The 20526-nt window shown below is 41.7% G+C and overlaps 1 protein-coding gene across 18 annotated transcripts in view; it reads right to left on the minus strand.

The window, feature by feature from the left end:
• Positions 1–20526, minus strand: part of lrrfip2 (leucine rich repeat (in FLII) interacting protein 2) — a 64332-nt gene that overhangs the window by 1054 nt on the left and 42752 nt on the right. For 5 of the 18 annotated variants that reach the window (XM_029753267.1, XM_029753266.1, XM_029753269.1 and 2 more), the window contains 19 exons: positions 18708–18773; positions 18274–18363; positions 17724–17783; positions 17292–17348; positions 17123–17164; positions 16343–16414; positions 15815–15931; positions 15303–15344; positions 14799–14930; positions 13863–13934; positions 12561–12731; positions 7753–7845; positions 7173–7265; positions 1796–1897; positions 1018–1150; positions 804–853; positions 592–712; positions 260–339; positions 11–115 (listed from right to left, as the gene is read on the minus strand). In XM_029753267.1, the coding sequence (XP_029609127.1) occupies positions 11–115; positions 260–339; positions 592–712; positions 804–853; positions 1018–1150; positions 1796–1897; positions 7173–7265; positions 7753–7845; positions 12561–12731; positions 13863–13934; positions 14799–14930; positions 15303–15344; positions 15815–15931; positions 16343–16414; positions 17123–17164; positions 17292–17348; positions 17724–17783; positions 18274–18363; positions 18708–18773 (1698 nt within the window). The remainder of the gene's footprint in view (positions 1–10; positions 116–259; positions 340–591; positions 713–803; positions 854–1017; positions 1151–1795; positions 1898–7172; positions 7266–7752; positions 7846–12560; positions 12732–13862; positions 13935–14798; positions 14931–15302; positions 15345–15814; positions 15932–16342; positions 16415–17122; positions 17165–17291; positions 17349–17723; positions 17784–18273; positions 18364–18707; positions 18774–20526) is intronic. The other 13 variants (XM_029753268.1, XM_029753272.1, XM_029753270.1 and 10 more) reach the window with 13 other exon arrangements.

A 20526-nucleotide genomic window follows, 5' to 3' on the forward strand; every position in this document is an offset into this window, starting at 1 on the left:
GGTTTCTTACCTCCCTTTGAAGTTTCCTCTTTTCAATTTTCAGTTCATCTTCTATTTTCTCTGAGTTTTCTGCCGATGCCTTGTATCTGGACACTTGTCCTTCAAGTCTGTTGATCTGGATATGAGGATAATGAAACAAAGTCCTTCACATACAAATCTGACTTATTTTCCTTTTCTCATTCAAACACTAATGTATCCAGTTGGCATATGGTCAGCTAGGTTACATGTGGACAAGTATGTCAGTGTTTCCGTGACTTACGTTTTGTTCCATTGTGCCCATTTCCTGTTCTGCCTTCGAGAGCTTGAACTTGTATTCACTTATCTGTCTGTTGGCATCTCCTGCAGAGAGTAGAACATTTTAGTTAGTACAGTTACCTTACGCAGGACATTAGAATAAAGATGTGAGCCTTGCTGTTAGTTCGTTCTTGGCACATAAGAGATGGAACTGGCAGCTGCTAATAGGATGTTTTGGACAAGTGGAGTTCTGTGTATGTTTAATGTAACAAGAAAGTCTTTAGACAGACTAAGTGGTGATGTGTATGCCTCTGTGTTGTGAACTTTTTTTTAGGTTTGGGCACGAATGAGACTTACTCTGCATCTCGATGACGTGCAGTTCAGTGCCATTCTCCATTCTCTCTCCCTCTGTGAAGGCGTTCTCCATCTTCGAGTGCTTCTGCCTTTCATCCTCCAGCTGCATTTTCAACTTCCTGATCTGTGAAACGCCACACATAATTACTTGTAACAGCCGCACGCAGACAGTTCAAAAAGAAGACACTTGGGTCAAAGAGGAAAACTGTGTGTACCTGGGCTAAGAGTTCATCTTTTTCATCCGCAAGCTTTCGTAGCCTAACATCTGCAAAGGAAAGAAAATATATAATTATAAGAGGTTCCTTGCACCTATGGCTAAAGCAATGAAACTCTCCCCCTGGTATTATTGAATAATGCATTACAGATACAAGTTCATTTAGCTGTCCCCATGCTCCCTTTAATAGAGCTCATTCTGTCCCTTCCACTCACCCAGAGGCCCTTCTCCTGCTGACTCCAGCACCTGGGCAGCCTCCTGTGTGACCACAGTGATCCCTGTGGCTGGGTCGTCGTGGCTGATGTCCCCGTTAGGCATTCCCTCAGGGATGATGACCAGGCCGTGTTTCTAGGAGGAGTCAAAGGAAGACGGGGAGAATCTCAATTGCTGTTGCTCGCCGCCTCTCCTCCGTCCTCCACTTTGAAATAGGTCAAAAGGTCATCTTCGAGGAGCGGAGGCGAGGAAACGTGGTATGAAATGAGACTCCACCTTGTGTCATCATGCAAATGATGACTGTTGGAATCCCCAAATAAATGTCTATAATTAAAACTAATGTAGCTGCTTGTGCAAGACATTTGATAGATAAAAGGATAAGTAGCGTAATATCTTTGAGAAAACAGCTGATTCAAAAGGGGGTGTGGCAGATAAAAAAAATAAAAAATCTGCGCTAGCTGCCGAAAGGAGTGGAGGAAAATGTTCAGTTCTACATTAAGCCACAGAGCAGACCACGTAGAACTGTTGAGCTTTACGTATTAAGTGACAGTGTACTAAAAAGGTTTCCATTTCTGGTACGCAGACTGACAGACACACCAAGTGTCCAACAAATTTGACATTGGGAGAAACAGTAGGAACAAAACGGCGAGGTACATACGACCCACAAGTTGCTTTTTTCATCACTGTTTGGTTTGCTAGCGAGCTTATTCCTGTAACCAACTTTGTCTATATAATGGAAATGTATAGTACTATTCCCAGCCCTCTGGTGGTGAGACCTACCTCTCCTGTTTTGGCCTTCGCCTTGATGTCAGCCAGCTCATCTCTGAGCTCATCCCTCTCATTCCTAATGCAATCAAAGTACTCTTTCTGCCTCTCTAAGGCCTGGTGGCCACACGCAGGAGGGAGAAAAGACAACAAGAAAGAGAAAGGAAAGAAGAGGCGAGGATAGGTTGGAAAGACTGATATGCGTACATGAATGCACACAACAATGATATGTTTTTTGTACATGCACATATGTCTGTATGCACACACAAAAGGCACACCAAAATGGTAAGGTTGAGTTGGAAAGGCAAAGTGGCAGATGTTAAACACAATCACCACATGCTCACAGATCAGACAAGACAAAACAGTGCTGTAAGGGAGAGCTAAAGGCCAACTAACAGACACAATCTGACACTAAACAGGCAAAGCTTTAGGTGTAGGCCTACATTTTATTTTTTGCGAAGAAAGATGTCTTGACTCATGTCAAATGGATCTCATGCTGTCATTTCAGGGTACATCAAATAGAGTTTTAAGGGAGAAATGTCCATCAATGAGGTGGCATATGGATCTTTCACCATTTCTTGACATATCAAATGCTTGCAGGTGCACATTTTCCCTTGCACTGACTAAACTTTGTGGATTGCATACAAAACCTACATTTAAACCTAGAATGACCACAGCATCCAACTTAAAACGTAAATTAGTGAGCCCACAATCGTCAAATCACATGCACATTAAGTCCAAACTGTGAATTAGAATTGGTCAAGACTACAGGCTCCCTGTCATGCAACGATGAGAGGCAATAGACTGTTTAGGACCAGTCGATTATCGATCTGTGAATCAGCTCCAAGTTTCCTTCAGGCAAATGTATAGGTTGATATGGGTGGTCTGATTCTCGACCTTTCTGCTGAATTGTACACTCGTAACACTCCCTCTCACGATTTAAAAGGAATTGGACTGGTGTAAGGAATGTGGTGGAAACTTCCTCCAGCCATGCTTGCACCAACCCAATGTTTTAAATACTTGAGGGGGACTGCGGGTCTTTCTATAAATTAGGACAACTTGTTATAGCTGTTGATAAGTCATTGATAAATCTGCCAATTTTTGTTCATGTCATTACATTAAGATATAAGGGGGATCATAGTTCAATAAAATTCACGAGTTGATTTAAAACATGTTTAATCCTTTATCATGGTTGGCGTCTTGACGGATTTGTCTAAAATCGGGTGACAAAACTACTTTTCTGTCCTTGCATTTATGGCAGTGTAAGTTGTCATTATATCATATATTAAGCATTAAATCAGTTAAATTAGACATTGAACTTGTTCCCTCTAAGAATCATGGATCTAGCAGTAGGGCAGTTTTCAGTATAGAGATCTCAGAAATTCAGTGTAACTACGTAATATTTTGTGTCTCCTTACGTTACGGGGGAAAACAGTTTTGTTTTCATGGGCACACAAATCTAAAATAATGTATGCATTGCAAAATCGAATGCTTCTAACCAAAAGAGTCACCTTACCTTGGTACTTAAAGCCTAAATTGATACTGTCAACATGGTTCTTCAATAATTACGCATAATACTTGTTGGGATCTGCATTTCATGTCCAGCTGACTAGTTACGCCGTGAAATGTTCACATATCTGACCCAGGAAGGAATTTTCCGAGTGACAGTGATGAACAGATGTGATGGTGCAACAGCAGCCCAAGTGTTGGGAGAAAGGCTGAGAATATTTTGGTGTCTCGTTCGTTATGCCGGTGAAGACGGATGTGCCTGGATCCACGTTGGATCCAATACCCTAGCAACTTGATGTTGATAATCTGTTGTCTGCTTTATTTCCAGCAGGGTCTTGTTAGATTTAACAGAGAAAGCATTAAGGTAATGAGTTCATGTTTTCATATGTTTTTGTGCCTCGGATTAGACAGTCTTTTGTGTAGGACAGACGATTGCGCAACACCCAACGCTATTCCTATTAATTATTCTGGATATAATGACAACAATTTACACAGCCTAGCGGGCTTATTCACAATATGATCTGGTAATGAAATAACATAATACATTTCTTGTTTTTTTTTATGTTGGACCTGCAAATTTAAACAATACAAGGTGCTTGAAGTAGCCTACTTGAATTTGGAGCTCAGAAGTACTGGAATGGGCCTACCTTAAACGTGACATTTCCTCAATTTGGTGCTTGAAAAGTTATTGTAATTATTGTAGCCAATTTATAAGTTCTCCTGCTCCGTTATATAATTGTCTGTGATTTCATTTTTGATCCATTTTGTAAGAGATGGCCACTTTCATTTGTTTCCCTGCGCTACTGTGTTGCAGTAAAACAACATGAGGTTATTAGGAGGATGACAACATCTAATATTGGCTTCCCATACAAATCATTCCATTAAAAAAGGAACCTGGTTTTTGGTCCCTTTCTCATTATAAAAACAGCAATGGTGAGATTACTTTACTGATGCTCTTTTTGTTGGTATTTTTCTTAAAACGGCATTGTTGGTTAAGGGCTTGTAAGTAAGCATTTCACTGTAAGGTCTACACCTGTTGTATTCGGCGCATGTGACAAATAAAAATTGATTTGATTTTTAAATGGTGAGATTAATGCTATCGCTCTTCATGGCTTTATTATGTGTGCCTGCGTTGGCCACATAGGCTACAGAAAAATCGCCATGCATGCATTCAATCTATTTAGTCAGGCAATGGTCCACATTATTCTCACATACGGTGTCTTCGGAAAGTATTCAGACCACTGGACTTTTTCCACGTTACAGCCATATTCTAAAATTGATTAAATAAAAACATTTCCTCAGCAATCTACTCACAATACCCCATAATGACAAAGCGAAAACAGGCTCTTTGAAATGTTTGCTAAACAAAACAAAAAATATTTTTACATAAGTATTCAGACCCTTTGCTATGAGACTCGAAATTGAGCTCAGGTGCATCTTGTTTCCATTGTTCATCCTTGAGATGTTTCTACAACTTGATTGACCTGTTGGAAATTCAATTGATTGGACATGATTTGGAAAGGCACACACACCTGTCTATATAAGGTCCCACAGTTGACAGTGCATGTCAGAGCAAAAACCAAGCCATGAGGTCAAAGGAATTGTCCGTAGAGCTCTGAGACAGGATTGTGTTGAGGCACAGATCTTGGGAAGGGTACCAAAAAATGTCTGCATCATTGAAGGTCCGCAAGAACACAGTAGCCGCCATCATTCTTAAATGGAATAAGTTTGGAACCACCAAGACTTTTCCTAGAGCTGACCGCCCGGCCAAACTGAGCAATCGGGGGAGAACGGCCTTGATTAGGGAGGTGACCAAGAACCCGATGGTCATTCTGACAGAGCTCTAGAGTTCATCTGTGGAAATGGGAGAAACTTCCAGAAGGACAACCATCTCTGCAGCACTCCACCAATCAGGCCTTTATGGTAGTGGCCAGATGGAAGCCACTTCACAGGAAAAGGCACCTAAAGACTCTCAGACCCTGAGAAACAAGATTCTCTGCTCTGATGAAACCAAGATTAAACTCTTTGTCATGAATGCCAAGCATCATGTCTGGTGGAAACCTGGCACCATACCTACAGTGAAGCATGCTGGTGGCAGCATCATGCTGTGGGGATGTTTTTCATCAGCAGGAACTGGGAGTCAGGATCGAGGCAAAGATGAACGGAGCAAAGTACAGAGAGATCCTTGATGAAAACCTGTTCCAGAGCGCTCAGGACCTCAGACTGGGGCAAAGATTCACCTTCCAACAGGACAATGACACTAAGCACACAGCCAAGACAACGTAAGAGTGGCTTCGGGACAAGTCTCTGAATGTCCTTGAGTGGCCCAGCGAGAGCCCGGACTTTAGCCCGATCAAATATCTCTGGAGAGACCTGAAAATAGCTGTGCAGCGATGCTCCCTATCCAACCTGACAGAGCTTGAGAGCATCTGCAGAGAATGGGAGAAACTCCCCAAATACAGGTGTGCCAAGCTTGTAGCGTCATTACCCAATGAAGACGAGGCTGTAATCACTGCCAAAGTTGCTTCAACAAAGTACTGAGGGAAGGGTCTGAATACTTATGTAAATGTGATATTTTTTTTATAAATAAATTAGCAAACATTTCTAAAAACCTGTTTTTGCTTTGTCATTATGGGGATTTTTATGTAGATTAATGAGGGAAACAACTATTTAATCAATTTTAGAATAAGCCTGTAACCTAACAAAATGTGGAAAAAGTCAAAGGGTCTGAATACTTTCCGAAGGCACTGTACTTTAGAATGAAATAATAATTGAAACATTGGCAAGGTCTAATTTTGGGGGAGGGGGCTTCTATATTAGGCCCTTTATGTACAATTATATAAATTATACAAACAATTAAATAACATTTGAGGTCCTTAAATTACAATTAAGTGCTTGAAAAAGTCCCTGAAAGTCCTTGAATTTGACTTGCCAATGTCTGTATGAACCCTGCTTAAAGGATGTATAGGCCTAGGCCTTTGTTCTTGTATAGGTTGTAGTTATAGGTCAATTCGCATATATTCACTTTTAGTTCCTCTACTCATGTGGAACTGCATGAAAATCCTTTTTATTTTTGTTCAAATCATTTTGTAATATTGATCCCAATGTCACAGATTGTCCCCATTATTTATATAAATACCCATCTACACTTTTGGGCAGTGGTGGAAAAAGTACCCAATTGTCATACTTGAGTAAAGTAAAGATACCTTAATAGAAAATTAAGTTAAAGTCACAGAGTAAAATACTGCTTGAGGAAAAGTCTAAAAGTATTTGATTTTAAATATACTTAAGTATAAAAAGTAAATGCATTCCAAAAATATACTTGAGTATCTAAAGTAAAAGTATAAATCATTTAATTCCTTATATTAAGCAAACCAGGCTGCACAATGTTCTTGTTTTTATAATTCACGGATAGCCAGGGGCACACTACAACACACCATTTACAAACAAAGCATTTGTGTTTAGTAAGTCCGCCTGATCAGAGGCAGTAGGGAAGACCAGGCATGTTGTCTTGACAAGTGTGTGAATTGGACCATTTTCCTGTCCTGCTAAGCATTCAAAATGTAATTTGAGTATTTTGGGTGTCAGGGAAAATGGAATAAAAAGTACATTCTTTTCTTTAGGAATGTAGTGAAGTAAAAGTTGTGAAAAAAATATATAAATAGTAAGTACAGATACCCCCAAAAACTACTTAAGTAGCACTTTAAAGTATTTTTACACCACTGCTTTTGGGTGAAGGGTATTGAATCTGAACACAACTTTTCAAATTCCATTTGGTCAGAGTCAGACATACAACCAAAACTAAGCAAGCTATATCTACCTGAACATGTCTGTGCACATCTATTGCCTCACATCCTTCAGAGTCCCTAGCGTGACCTCCTACCCCAATCTTTTTGTCCTTCCAGTTTATCGTTTCCTGCAGGTCAAACACCTCTCTGGTGAGGGTATCTAAGTTAGTCTGGATTCGCTGGTTCTTCTGTAGTGGTATTGTGTACAGACAGAGTGAATGGGGATACAGGGTAAAACAATGAAATAGATTAAAAGGATGGAAAGAGACATGACAGGATAAATTAGGAGGAGGAAAAATAAGAAATGCAGATAAAAGACAAAAGCATTGAATAGAAATTGAGTGAGAGCGACGAAAGGTAAGACACCAAAAAAGACCCGAGAAAAGACGGGAGGCCAGAAAATGTTATGGAGAAGAGATCATTTCAGTATACAGAGACGAAGCAAAGAAACATGATAAAGAGCAGACGGAGAAAACGGTAAAACAGAGTGATGTCAGGAGACACTGGGATGAATGCGAGACTATGAGCGAGAAGCACAGTCTCACACTTTGGATCTTCATCAGGATACTGCAGTACAGAGACTACAGGACTGTAGAGAATGGAACTGTAGAAAGAGGTGTAGAACAGGTGTGAACAGATTGCCACCAAATGTTTGTTTTCTTAGTGCAGACATACCTCTATGAGCTCATCTCTCTGGCGGATTCCCTCTTTTAACTCCACTTGTTTGTGCTGAAGGACTGTGCATGTGTGCTTTTGTCTTTCTAGTTCCTGGAATGAAAGAGAAAGGACTGTTGTAAGACTCAATTAATGACAAAGCGAAAACTGCAAAACATTCATCAAAAAAGTTTAAAATCTCAACCCCCCCCAAAATAAGAGTACAGTCATGAGCAGTGAGCAATATTCCATTGATGTTTACACCTATACCCTTTTACAGACAGACTTCACAGTATGTTTTTATTTTACCTTGAACTCATACATTTTTACCACATTCTTGCAGAGATGAGCCTTTTATATCTCCCGTGCACATGGCGGCAAGAGTATGAGTGAGAGTAGACATGGGCCAATGTGGGTGGATATCCATTTTAATAAATCCATTGAATATAAACCATCACAAAGAATTCCATTATTAATTTGTTTTAGGCAGGTCCTAAGAAACATAAGACTAATACTATTTATTTTCAAAAGAATGGCATATTTTTTTGTTTAACTATGTTACTGGTCTGTAAAGGCTGCGGCACGCACATGAAATCTATAGTTGTTTTGTTCATTAAACAAACAAGACAGGCTATTCTGATCACAGTCAACACAAATTTTACAGTAGGCTAAGAATAATGAAATAAAATCCAAGGAATATTTTTCCCACAGAACTTGCATCTTGGCAACATGTGGAACCTCTGTCATATAAAAAATTCTAATAATACCATTTTGAAACAGAGCCCAGGGCAAGCCCATGCTTTTATGATTCACGTTTCATCTCTTTCCAACCCTCACTCTGCTTTGTTACATTGAGAGGATCCTCATTATACCGATAGAAAATAATAGCAATCTATATTTTCAAAAACATTTGAGTTGTGTTCATATTTCACAACCTCCTCTGGCTTTTGGCGCTGCCTATATGCAGTCGTGGACTTCAGGAAACAGCAGAGGCAGCACCCCCCTATCCACATCGAGGGGACAGCAGCGGAGAAGGTGGAAAGTTTTAAGTTCCTCGGCGCACACATCATGGACAAACTGAAATGGTCCACCCACGCAGTGTGGTGAAGGCGGAACACGCCTCTTCAACCTCAGGAGGCTGAAGAAATTTGGCTTGTCACCCAAAACCCTGACAAACCTTTACAGATGCACAATTGAGAGCACCCTGTCGGGATGTATCGCCACCTGGTAGGGCAATTGCACCGCCCACAACTGCAAGGCTCTCCAGAGGGAGGTGCGGTCTACACAACACATCACCGGGGGAAAACTACCTGCCTTCCAGGACACCTACAGCACCCGATGTCACAGGAAGGCCAAAAAGGTCATCAATGACAACAACCAACCGAGCCGCTGCCTGTTCACCCCACTACCATCCAGAATGCGAGGTCAGGACAGGTGCATCAAATCTGGGACCGAGAGACTGAAAAACAGCTTCTATTCTCAAGGCCATCAGACTGTTAAAACAGCCATCACTAACACAGAGAGGCTGCTGCCTACATACAGACTTGAAATCATTGGCCACTTTAATAATGTGTACATATCTTGCATTACTTATCTCATATGTATATACTTGCTCATCCATATATTTATATGTATATTTTCTTATTCCTTTACTTTGATGTGTGTACAAGGTAGTTGTGGAATTGTTAGATTACATGTTAGATATTGCTGCACTGTCAGAACTAGAAGCACAAGCATTTCTCTACACTTGCAATAACATCTGCTAACCATGTGTATGTGACCAATAATATTTGATTTGAAGTAAAATAACAGGCCTACACTTGATTTAGGCTACATTATCGCATGCTAAACGTTTCTGATCAGAGATAGATGAGCAAACGAATAAAGATGAGCTATACCACCTCCACTGATTTGCCCAGCCAGAGAATTAACCGAATATACAGAGATCCAGAGAAACAAAATCACATTGATTAAGACAAGTACAGGCGTTTTGGTCAGGAGTAGGCTACTAAGTGACAGCGAGTAAAGAGAAAAATAATCCACTTGTTATGCTATATAACATGCTGGCAAAATGTTCTCATAAATGAGCCAACTAGACGAGATGATCATGAACAGCACTCACCTCAACTTAGCTAACATTTCCAAGGCCTAACAAATATTCAAACGAAGATTCAATGAAAAGAAAAATCGGACATTCATAAAATGATTTATCCCACGCATGTCACAAAGCAGCGCGAAACAGTGCTGAAATAGTTGACCACACGCGGTAGGCTATTGTTTCAATCAAATGTATTACAACAATTGGAAGACTTTGGGAGTTTCAGTAAGCAAGAGTATGCCTTCAATTGCATTACCCTACTTTATTCCAATTTTTCATCATTCAGTGATAATTATTCCTACAGCCACTCTTTATGGATCCATCCAGTTGTGGTTAAGAAAACAGTGCATGTGAAGAGATGGGTGAAGTGACATGCCTCGCAAAGTTTACAACTGCCAGGATGATAGTAAGCCGTACGCACAATTTTACCGCAATCATGATTAAACTCAGCAAGAAAAGAAACGTCCCTTTTTCAGGACCTTGTCTTTCAAAGATAATTCGTAAATTTGTAGAAATCCAAATAACTTCACAGATCTTCATTGTAAAGGGTTTAAACACTGTTTCCCATGCTTGTTCAATGAACCATAAACAATTAATGAACATGCACCTGTGGAACGGTCGTTAAGACACCAACAGCTTACAGACGGTAGGCAATTAAGGTCACAGTTATGAAAACTTAGGACACTAAAGAAGCCTTTCTACTGACTCTGAAAAGCACGAAAAGAAAGACGCCCAGGGTCCCTGCTCATCTGCGTGAACGTGCCTTAGGCATACAGCAAGGAGGCATAAGAACTGCAGATGTGGCCAGGGCAATACATTGCAATGTCCGTACTGTGAGACGCCTAAGACAGCGCTACAGGGAGACAGGACGAACAGCTGATCGTCCTCGCAGTGGCAGACCACGTGTAACAACACCTGCACATCCAAACATCACACCTGCGGGACAGGATGGCAACAACAACTGCCCGAGTTACACCAGGAAAGCACAATCCCTCCATCAGTGCTCAGACTGTCCGCAATAGGCTGAGAGAGGCTGGACTGAGGGCTTGTAGGCCTGTTGTAAGGCAGGACCTTACCAGACATCACCGGCAACAACCGCGCCTATGGCCACATACCCAACGTCGCTGGACCAGACAGGACTGGCAAAAAGTGCTCTTCACTGACGAGTCGTGGTTTTGTCTCACCAGGGGTGATGGTACACCCATTGTCAGCAGAGAGCAGTAGATCTCATGGTCAGACTGACTATGGTGCAGTTTGATTTGGCTGCTTTACTGATTGTAAGACCTGCACATGAACTGCAAGTACAGTGCCCTCCACTAATATTGGCATCCTTGGTAAATATGCGCAAAACAGGCTGTGAAAAAATGTATTGTTTATCCTCTTGGGTTGTTTCATTCAAAAATATTTACAAAAATCTAACCTAAGTAAAATAATTGAAAGAAAAAAAATGTATTCTCATATATATGTGTGCCACAATTATTGGCACCCAGTCATTAAATACTTTGTGCAACTTCCCTTTGCCAAGATAACAGCTCTGAGTCTTCTCCTATAATGCGTAATAAGGTTGGAGAACACATGGCAAGGGATCTGAGACCATTCCTCCATACAGAATCTCTCCAGATCCTTCAGATTCCAAGGTCCATGGAGTCCATGACACTATGTATCCTAACAAGTTGTCCAGGACCTTTGGAAGAAAAACAGCCCCACAACATCAAAGATCCACCTTCATAGTTCACAGTGGAGATTAGGTACTTTTCTGCATGGCTATCTTTCTGTCTACGCCAAACCCACCTCTGGTGATTGTTTACAAAAAGCTCTATTTTGGTCTCATCTGACCATAGAACCTGGTCCCAATGAAAGTTCCAGTAACGTTTGGCAAACTGTAGGTGCTTGAGTTTGTTGTTTGATGACAGTAAAGGCTTTTTTATGGCAACCCTCCCAAACAACTTGTGGTTATGTAGGTGGCGTCTGATGTTAGTTTTGGAGACTTTCTGACTAAGATCCAAGTAACGTCTGCAATTCTTCAGCTGTGATCCTTGGAGATTTTTTGGCCACTCTAACCATCCTCCTCACTGTGCATGGGGTCAATATAGACACACTTTCTCTTCCAGACCACATGTTAACATCTCCAGTTGCTTTAAACTTCTTAATTATATCCCTAATAGTGGAAATGGGCATTTTCAAACGTTGAGCTATTTCCTTATAGCCATTTCCTAATTTGTGCAGCTCAACAACCTTTTGTCGCACATCATTACTGTATTCTCGGGTCTTTCCCATAGTGAAACAGGAAGTCATGGCTTACCTCTTAAGTGTTCCTAATCACTCAGAACTTAGACATAAAACATGAATGGGAATACACTTCAGTTAGATTTTACTCATAAGATTTCTAGAGGTGCCAATAATTGTAGGAAACTTTTCAGAGAAAAATAATTTAATTTATTTCACCTTTATTTTTTATCATCTTACTTCAATTAAAAAGTTAGATTTTTGTGAATATTTTGAATGATAGACCAAGAGGATAAACAGCCAAAAAATGTATTCCCACAGCCCGTTTTTCTCATATTTACCAAGGGTGCCAATATAACTGGAGGGCACTGTGTGTGGATAAGTTGATTGTGTGGTTGGAGACTTTGCTGCAATTTGTATATACTCGCCTCGGTCCGAGTCTGCATGTGTTAACACTAGATGATAAAGGTTATCTACGATGCTGTGTGTGTGTTTAACACTTCACCTTAGACTTGTCCTCAGTTTCCCTCCGCATCTCGGCCATCTGCTCTTCCATCTCCTCGATGACGTCCTTGAGTGTGTCCACGTTGTAGATGAGGTTGGTTTTGTCGTTGTCCAGCTGTGCGTTTGATACCATGGCCTTTTTATACTTCTCCTCCACCTCCGAGAGCGACTCCTACCAAGGACAAACAGATGTTTACACACTTAACCATGGTGGGAACTATTGCTATAGTAATTACATTTATTTATGGGATACAGCTACACGACCACACTGATAATAGAACACTACATTTACTCTTACATTCCTTTAGTATCTCAACTAGGAAACCGTGTTTGGGATGTTCGAAAAACACCGGCGACAGACAGACACTGCTATAGATGTTGGGTAGGGTGCAGTTCAATTAAATGTAACCTTTATTTTTCAGTCTCACCTTCAAACGAGTTCAATTCAATATGACGCATTTTAACAGTGACTAGAGCTCTTACGCTAAATGAACAATACTCATATCAAAAAACATACAATTTATGTACACTAGTAATATCTAAAAATAAGACCTAAAACAGAGGAAAGGCTCTATCTCAAGGGTTGCACCGGTTGTCCATCTCAGGTTTGATTGTGTTTAAGAATCTGGGGGGTTGAAACGTCATCACAATGCTCCCCACCTTGGAATTGTCTCACATTGTAATCAATGACAAAACCCGAGATGGACCAGTGATCAAAACTGATACACTTGATATCCATTGTGGCAGTGATGAAAAGGCATCTGAAAAAAAAAAACTACTTGAGGCCAAAGAAAAAATATATCAAAACATGAGCAAGTTCAGCTATTGTGTTAGTAAAGTACTTAAAAAAAACAAAAAAAATATATATATATACTTCCTCAGACTTTTTTAGGGTGGCTACAGAAAAGAAGCCCAGCCATTCAGTGCTGTGTGAATGAAAGCTTGTCATTTTCTGGGTAGGACTACAAACCCTGAAACCAATCCAACAGGCACAGGATTTCTGCAAGACAAGACAATTCTTAGCCTTGCTCTTACCCCCAAGCACTGCTAGGGTTCAAGCAAGGCTTTCCATCCTTTCCATTCCCAGTGAGTTTCAAACTGAGCAAGAAAGGTCATGCAGGGAACATGCCATCAGACAGGGAGCCAAGATAGAAATGAGTGCTTTTGGTGTTACAGTTAGCGGTTAGTCAGTGGAGCCCTAGAGGGGTTGAGGGAGGGGGAGACGTAGGTACAGTGGGGTTAGTGATGCCATAAGGCTCCCAGAGGACAAGAGAAGGCATGCTGTGAGCTCAGGCCCCTCTACCTTCAGCTCTTTAAGCCCCTGCATGTACCGCCCCTCTACATCCTGAATCTGGTCCTTTAGATCATAGATATCCTGTAGAGCAGACGGGAGGAAGGGTTGGTTGGGGTGAATCGGGGGAAACCAGGGAGAATTAAGGACAGATTGACAGATTTAAGACAGAGCACCCGTGCTGTTGGCATCTGAAGACAGTCATTTACCCAACGGTATGCACAGACATACACAAGGACAGCTTTATAGGAAGTTGAAGAAACATGTCACTTCCAGTCTTCCCATGCATACATGGAGTCAATATGTAACATAAGGCGTTGAGAGCAGGGAGGTGTGGATTTTTCAGATCATCTCTGAACTCAAATAAAACAGTAGTGAGGAAAAGAGTAAACTACTACACATGGTTCACTGTAAAAAGTAACTTATATTTCAAATCGACATTTGAATGTTAGTGTTTTAGATAACATTGGTATTGAAACTGGTGCTGACACACAACACTTGTCTAACCGTATAATGACAGGTTATAATTAAACCTTGTAATCAATCAAATGTATTCATATAGACCTTTTTTACATCAGCCGATGTCAAAGTGCTATACAGAAACCCAGCCTAAAACCCCAAACAGCAAGCAATGCAGGTGTAGAAGCACAGTGTCTAGGAAAAACTCCCTAGAAAGGCAGAGAAACCTAGAGAGGAAACAGACTCTGAGGGGTGGCTAGTCCTCTTCTGGCTGTGCCGGGTGGAGATTATAACAGTACATGGCCAAGATGTTCAAACATTCATAGATGACAAGCAGGGTCAAATAATAATAATCACAGTGGTTGTAGAGGGTGCAACAGGTCAGCACCTCAAGAGTAAATGTCAGTTGGCTTTCCATAGCTGAGCATTCAGAGTGGTGTTTATGCGACTGGTGGTGGTGTGTGTGTGTGTGTGTGTGTGTGTGTGTACCCTCAATTCACTCAGACTGGTGTCAGGATCAACAATGCTGCCTGTGTCTGCACTGCCCCGTCTCGAGGAGGTCCCCCCCAGGGAGGCCAGGGTGGCCGGGGAGAGGCCGGGAGTAGTGCAGCGCGAGGAAGGCTAGGGAAAAAAACAACACAACACAAAGCACCTTAGTCAAGAGCTCAAGTCAACACAGCACATAACAGACACACCCCCAGGACTGTCATTCAACACTGACACTACTGGGCCCTGGCTTAACTGATCCACCCATTCAGTTCCAACCAGCCCCACTAAGATTTTATATCACCCGGCATTACCACAGCTCTATGCGGAGGATATGAGGAAACTAACAATATGGACCTGAACGGTGTGGCGATGAACGCAGGCAGAAATATGGATCGGAAACCTATTTAAATGATTTAGACCTACATTGGTCACGGTCATCATTGATACAAATAAAATGGCCTGAAGACATGAACACTGGATCTCTCTCCTGCTTGTTGTACTCACCCGGCTGTAGTCTACGAAGGTCTTATCACATTTTTCATCCAGCTGAAAAGAAATAAGGAAACAATCATTGTAACAGACATGCCAATGGCATCCGCATGCATGAACTGATTTCGTATCCAAAGTGGCACATGCTTGATGCCAAACCTGATCACACCCTGCAAATCAGTTAGGGACTGCTGCATGTTCATAGATCATACCAGGCATAGACACACAGGTTATTCAGAACAGAGAACTTTATTCAATTGTCTTTATTTGCAGCAAACACATGCTGTGAAGACACAAAACTAGCCATATTACTATTCATAACTAGCCTAGTCCCAGATCTATTATGTGCTAAATAGCCAACACATTGACAATGACTATAGGAGTTAGCTATACAGCAAGCACATAACTGGGCATCAGTATGAAAACACAGGCTGTGAGAAATCGTCCAAAAACACTGCGTTACGTTTCCACAACTGCAATCCAGTGCATTCCATCGCACGCCAGTGTGTTGATGGCGGATAACTTACAGCGTCCAGGTCATCTGGGATACACAGGTCATCCAGGTCAGACACAACGCTGCCCCTGCGGTTGGAGCGGCTGAAATAGTCAGCGGCCGACTCACTGATGTCAGAGAAATCGGACGACTATTGAGCAGATACAGGGTGGGGGGGGATCAGAGACAGACGGATGGTAGAGATAGTGAACGAGGGAGAGGAAGGAAATGAGGTCAGAGGAAAACATGGAAAGTCTAAAAGAGAGAGCCATAGGGCATAGGCCTACATCCAGTCAGTGTGTAGTGAAATGTCAACTATAGGATGAAAAACTATAAAAAAGGAACAGAATAGATACGTTGTCCATTTTACAACGGAAATTGAAAAGGATAGACTGAAGCCTACATATAACAGTGCTGCACACTAACAACATAGCAGCAAGGCAAACCCAAAAAGGTCACCAAAAGGGAGACATCCAAAGTAAATAACCCATATATAAACCCTAGAAACAGCCTGTTACTATTAAATCCCCCTCCAGAGCCTAACCTAACCCCAGGGTCTCACCACGCTGTCTCTCCTGCCGCGACTGTAGCGCTCCTGGGACACGGTGCTGGCAGTATCGTCATCAGAGGAGTTCTGTGAGGAGCATGAACAGTCAGGATCCCCCCTTATCAGAGTACTGTATCCACATGCACTTGGCACACACCTCACTAACACATCAATCAGATGCACTTTCAGCATTTTCATTTGAAGCTCTCGAGATGTGATGACCTTCACAAGCTAATAAAGCCTACTGGCATTCTGTATCTGGATTATACAAAATACCAACTTTCTAGGTCCATCAGGTCATGTAATTAGGCTGATCTGACCAAATAATACGGAGTAGAACTCAAACAAATTGACGAGAGAGTAGTCCCATCAGCCTACATCGTCTTGACCTGCACACCACTGCGCGCAACACATGGCACCTCAAAACCACAAATGCAATAAAGTGGAAGATACTATACACTTTGCCAATTAATTGTCTGTCCAGTCACTGCTATATATTAAAAATGTGCAAGGCACTTAACCCTAATTTGCCGCAGGGGCGCTGTGCTACTATGGCTGAGTGTAAAACACCACATTTCACTGCACCTATCCAGTGTGTGACAACAAAACATCCATTTATGTATCCCGTGACGTGAGGATGGCTAGGGAAGAGGGTGTGGGTAGGTAGCCTGTTAGTAATGGCAGTGTGTGGGTTTAAGTATGGTGGAGAGTCTCAGTTCCAGGCTTGGGAGTATGGTAACGCCAGACTAGGTTAGCGTACACCATGCAGGTGGTGTGACTGAATATGGGGCTCACCACAGGGCTGCTCCGGGTGGAGCACCAGCTGTACTCAGAGGGCTGTAGTGGGGGAACACACACACACACACAGCATTGACATGGTGGGGACACAGACAGGCCAGTATGCTGCTGGCCCTGGTGACATCATTAAACACTATTCAATTATAGATACACACAGAACACTTACAGTATGCAATTGAGAACCAGTGTACGAGCCATACAGACCGTCGTCATTTATAGAAGCCTGAAGGCACAAGGGAGAGAGCATCCAAAACTCAGCAACGCAACAAGAGGGAGCAACGACCTCAGTCAGAGAATCTTACAGGCTGAGTAGCATGCCTTTCTCAACATTAACTAAATATAAACAGGATATTTCCTGCATCAACCGATTGCTGTAGTTATTCTTAGTAGAAAGCACTGATCTGACAAAAAGCCATATCTTATCAAACATAGCCCACCAGACCGCATAACCTCGGCCCCACTAAGTGGCCACGGTGACCATTGGACCTAAATATAAATGACCTAGGGAGAACCCTGGCCATGGCTATCAGATGTATCAGAGAGGACTGGGGTCTGGTCTTCTTTGAAGGTGATATGAAGGCATGCGTGCGACACTGACCAGGCTGTAGCTGCGCGTCAGCCCCGAACCAGAGCCAGCGGTGGAGGCCACAGATGGGGCCTGTGAGGAGGGGAGAGGTAGAGGAGAAGGGGTGTGGGACAGTTAGAGGACAGTCACAGAGAGCAGGGGTGGGGGTTGGTAGGAAAGTGTCCTCAGTGTGAAGAGAAACAAACGCCATTGCCCTGTCCCTGGGGCCCTGAGAATAGAGCGCTGTGATGTGAATACGACTACAGAGTGAGGTGACTGTCAACTGAAAATGAATGAGGTGCTGCATGTACGTCATTGAGGTCCAGCAGCAATTTCATTATAATGAATAACTAACTACTGTAAACCTTTGAGTGCGAACACACACTGACACTATAAAAACCCTCTGTGTGTAGTTAACCATTCAAAACGGGACACCTCAACTGCCGTTTATACGTCCCATACTACTTGAGTAGATAAAAACTCTATTCTTCTTTAAGCAGTTTCAGTTCAACTAACTAGCTTTCACCACTTAATCTAGACAGGAAGGGCTAGAAATAGGCCAGGACTGAAGAGAAGGACAAACCCGAGGCTGATAGGTGGAAGTAGTGGGAGGAGGAAGTTTGGTGGTGTTCTTTAAGCTGCTGTAGTTCCTCTGATCATGGTACAAGCCAGTCTGGAGGAGAGGATGAGTGCAATAGTATGATATGACCATAAACAGAGACAGGGGGAAATGAATAATGCACAATAACATGCTAAAGCTGTGACATGCCTTTTCATCTATATTTCAGAATTTTGCACTATCGAAAATTGAAAGTATCACAGGGCACAGATTATGTCTATAACAGAACAATTATGTAATACATAAAGCATGCACAAAGAAAGAAAAACAACTTCCTAGATAGATTTTCTCAATTACATTGGCCACCAATGTAATAGGTCCAATTAACTGCTTCCAGTTAGTTGGACCAGGGCACCCAGAGAAGCTCACACTAGCAGAGAACACACACACACACTGACCAGCAGGCCCTTCCTGGAGCTGCTGGACACGGAAGCCTTCTTATGCAGGTCGTTGTACACAGAGCTCTGGCAGGGAATGGGCACATGAATGGGGGAACACCAGAAGTTAACTCACGCTACCAAAGCAAATCTTACTTAGGGTCACAGTGACCCAAGACCCAAAGCCACGGAAAGTAGGGGTGCTGAAGGGCCTGCAGCACCCCCTGATAAATTGCAATAATGTTTCCAAAATTATACAATTACTCCTGTCTGAACACTGACTGAATTTGGGCAGCACACGCGCCAAATATTGAACAGCTTGTTGCTTTGCGGCTATAGAAATATAATCAATAGAACCCAGCTAGCACATAACGTTCTGAGAACCATGTTTCATAGAGCTTGGTGAGTGCGTTTGTCCTATCGTTATTTTGCATACAACCTTCCCATAAGGTTTCCTCATGGTTCTATTTAAACTAACACTCTCAAATTGTTCAGAGAACGCTAACAAACAACGTTCTTCTATGGGAGTTCAGTACTTTAGCATAACGCTTTCTGCAGACTTCATGGTTCAATTTCAAGTCCAGTTCTCAGAACATTAAGAAAACTTTCCATTAAATTATTAGTATTTTTTTAACATTAACGTTCCAAGAACGTTCTAAGAAGGTTATTTAAAATCATACATTCTGTTCGCAACATCAAAACTCTATCCTCTATCTTGTTAAGTGTGTAGGCTGCACCTACTAATTGGCCACACCTTATTTTAGTGCTTGTTTTCATTTGAAAATGGGGCTGTTTGAATAGACAAAAATGTACTTATGACAAAAAATACAAAACAGATCATAGGTTTGAATCTCACTGATGCCATGCCACAATAAAAAAATAATAAAAACATTTGCATGATTTAAGCCTTTTGCTAATTAATTTACATGTGTCCTATCTCTGCTTGGAGTTCAAAACAGTTAACCCAAACTAAGCTAGCAATGCTTTCAGAATGTTATTTAATAACCTATAATTCCTGTTCTCCGAATGTTAATAAAACCTCCCAGGAAAACTTTCAGGGAACCATAGAAAAACATTCTCAGAACCTCCCTGAAAAATGAATGAAATTTTAACTTCAGTTCTCTGAACGTTTTAATGATCAATTACTGGCTTATGTTCCCACCAAACACTTACGTTCCCACAACTTCCAAGGAACCAAACGTGCTAGCTGGGTAGCATTTTGGTAGTTTACATTGTAAACTCATGGGTATGCTCAAAATGGCTGTCAGTCCTGACTTGATTGGGCACTTTCGTTCTATTTCTCTTCGCAAATCTCAAAATACATTTGGAAAGGAAATGCCTACTGCTGAAAAGAGAAGACTAATTTGTCAGTAGAAGCTAAAAAATAAAAATCTCAACGAACAGCACTGTTTTTCAAAGTAGCTCAGACCTATCTTGAGACCATCACCTGTTCGGTGAGCCCAGGCTACACATAGTCATGCTATCTATCTTCATCATTGGGTGAGTCAGTACCACTGGAAAGTTGATTTAGTAGCCTACTGTAGCTTATCATATTTATATATTTCCTCCTAATATTGTACAATCTGTGTTCCTTCTTTCAAGACCAGTGCCCGGTTATCTTAGAACCATAAGGATCCTATGGTTCTAACAATGAACTTCTCCTAAGATACTTTTGGGAAACCGGGCACAGGCCTTTATTTATCTGCTTGACAGTGTCAGAGCAGCCACTCATTTCAGAATTTGTGTAGTATTAAAAAAGATTGATGTCTCCTGTCATAAAGGCCTAAATGACCTAGAATTGCATGAAATGCATTCATAAAAAGGACAAGTATTCTGTAAG

The sequence above is a fragment of the Salmo trutta genome, chromosome 5 (genome assembly GCF_901001165.1).
Source record: "Salmo trutta chromosome 5, fSalTru1.1, whole genome shotgun sequence".
In the NCBI taxonomy this organism is placed as follows: domain Eukaryota; kingdom Metazoa; phylum Chordata; class Actinopteri; order Salmoniformes; family Salmonidae; genus Salmo; species Salmo trutta.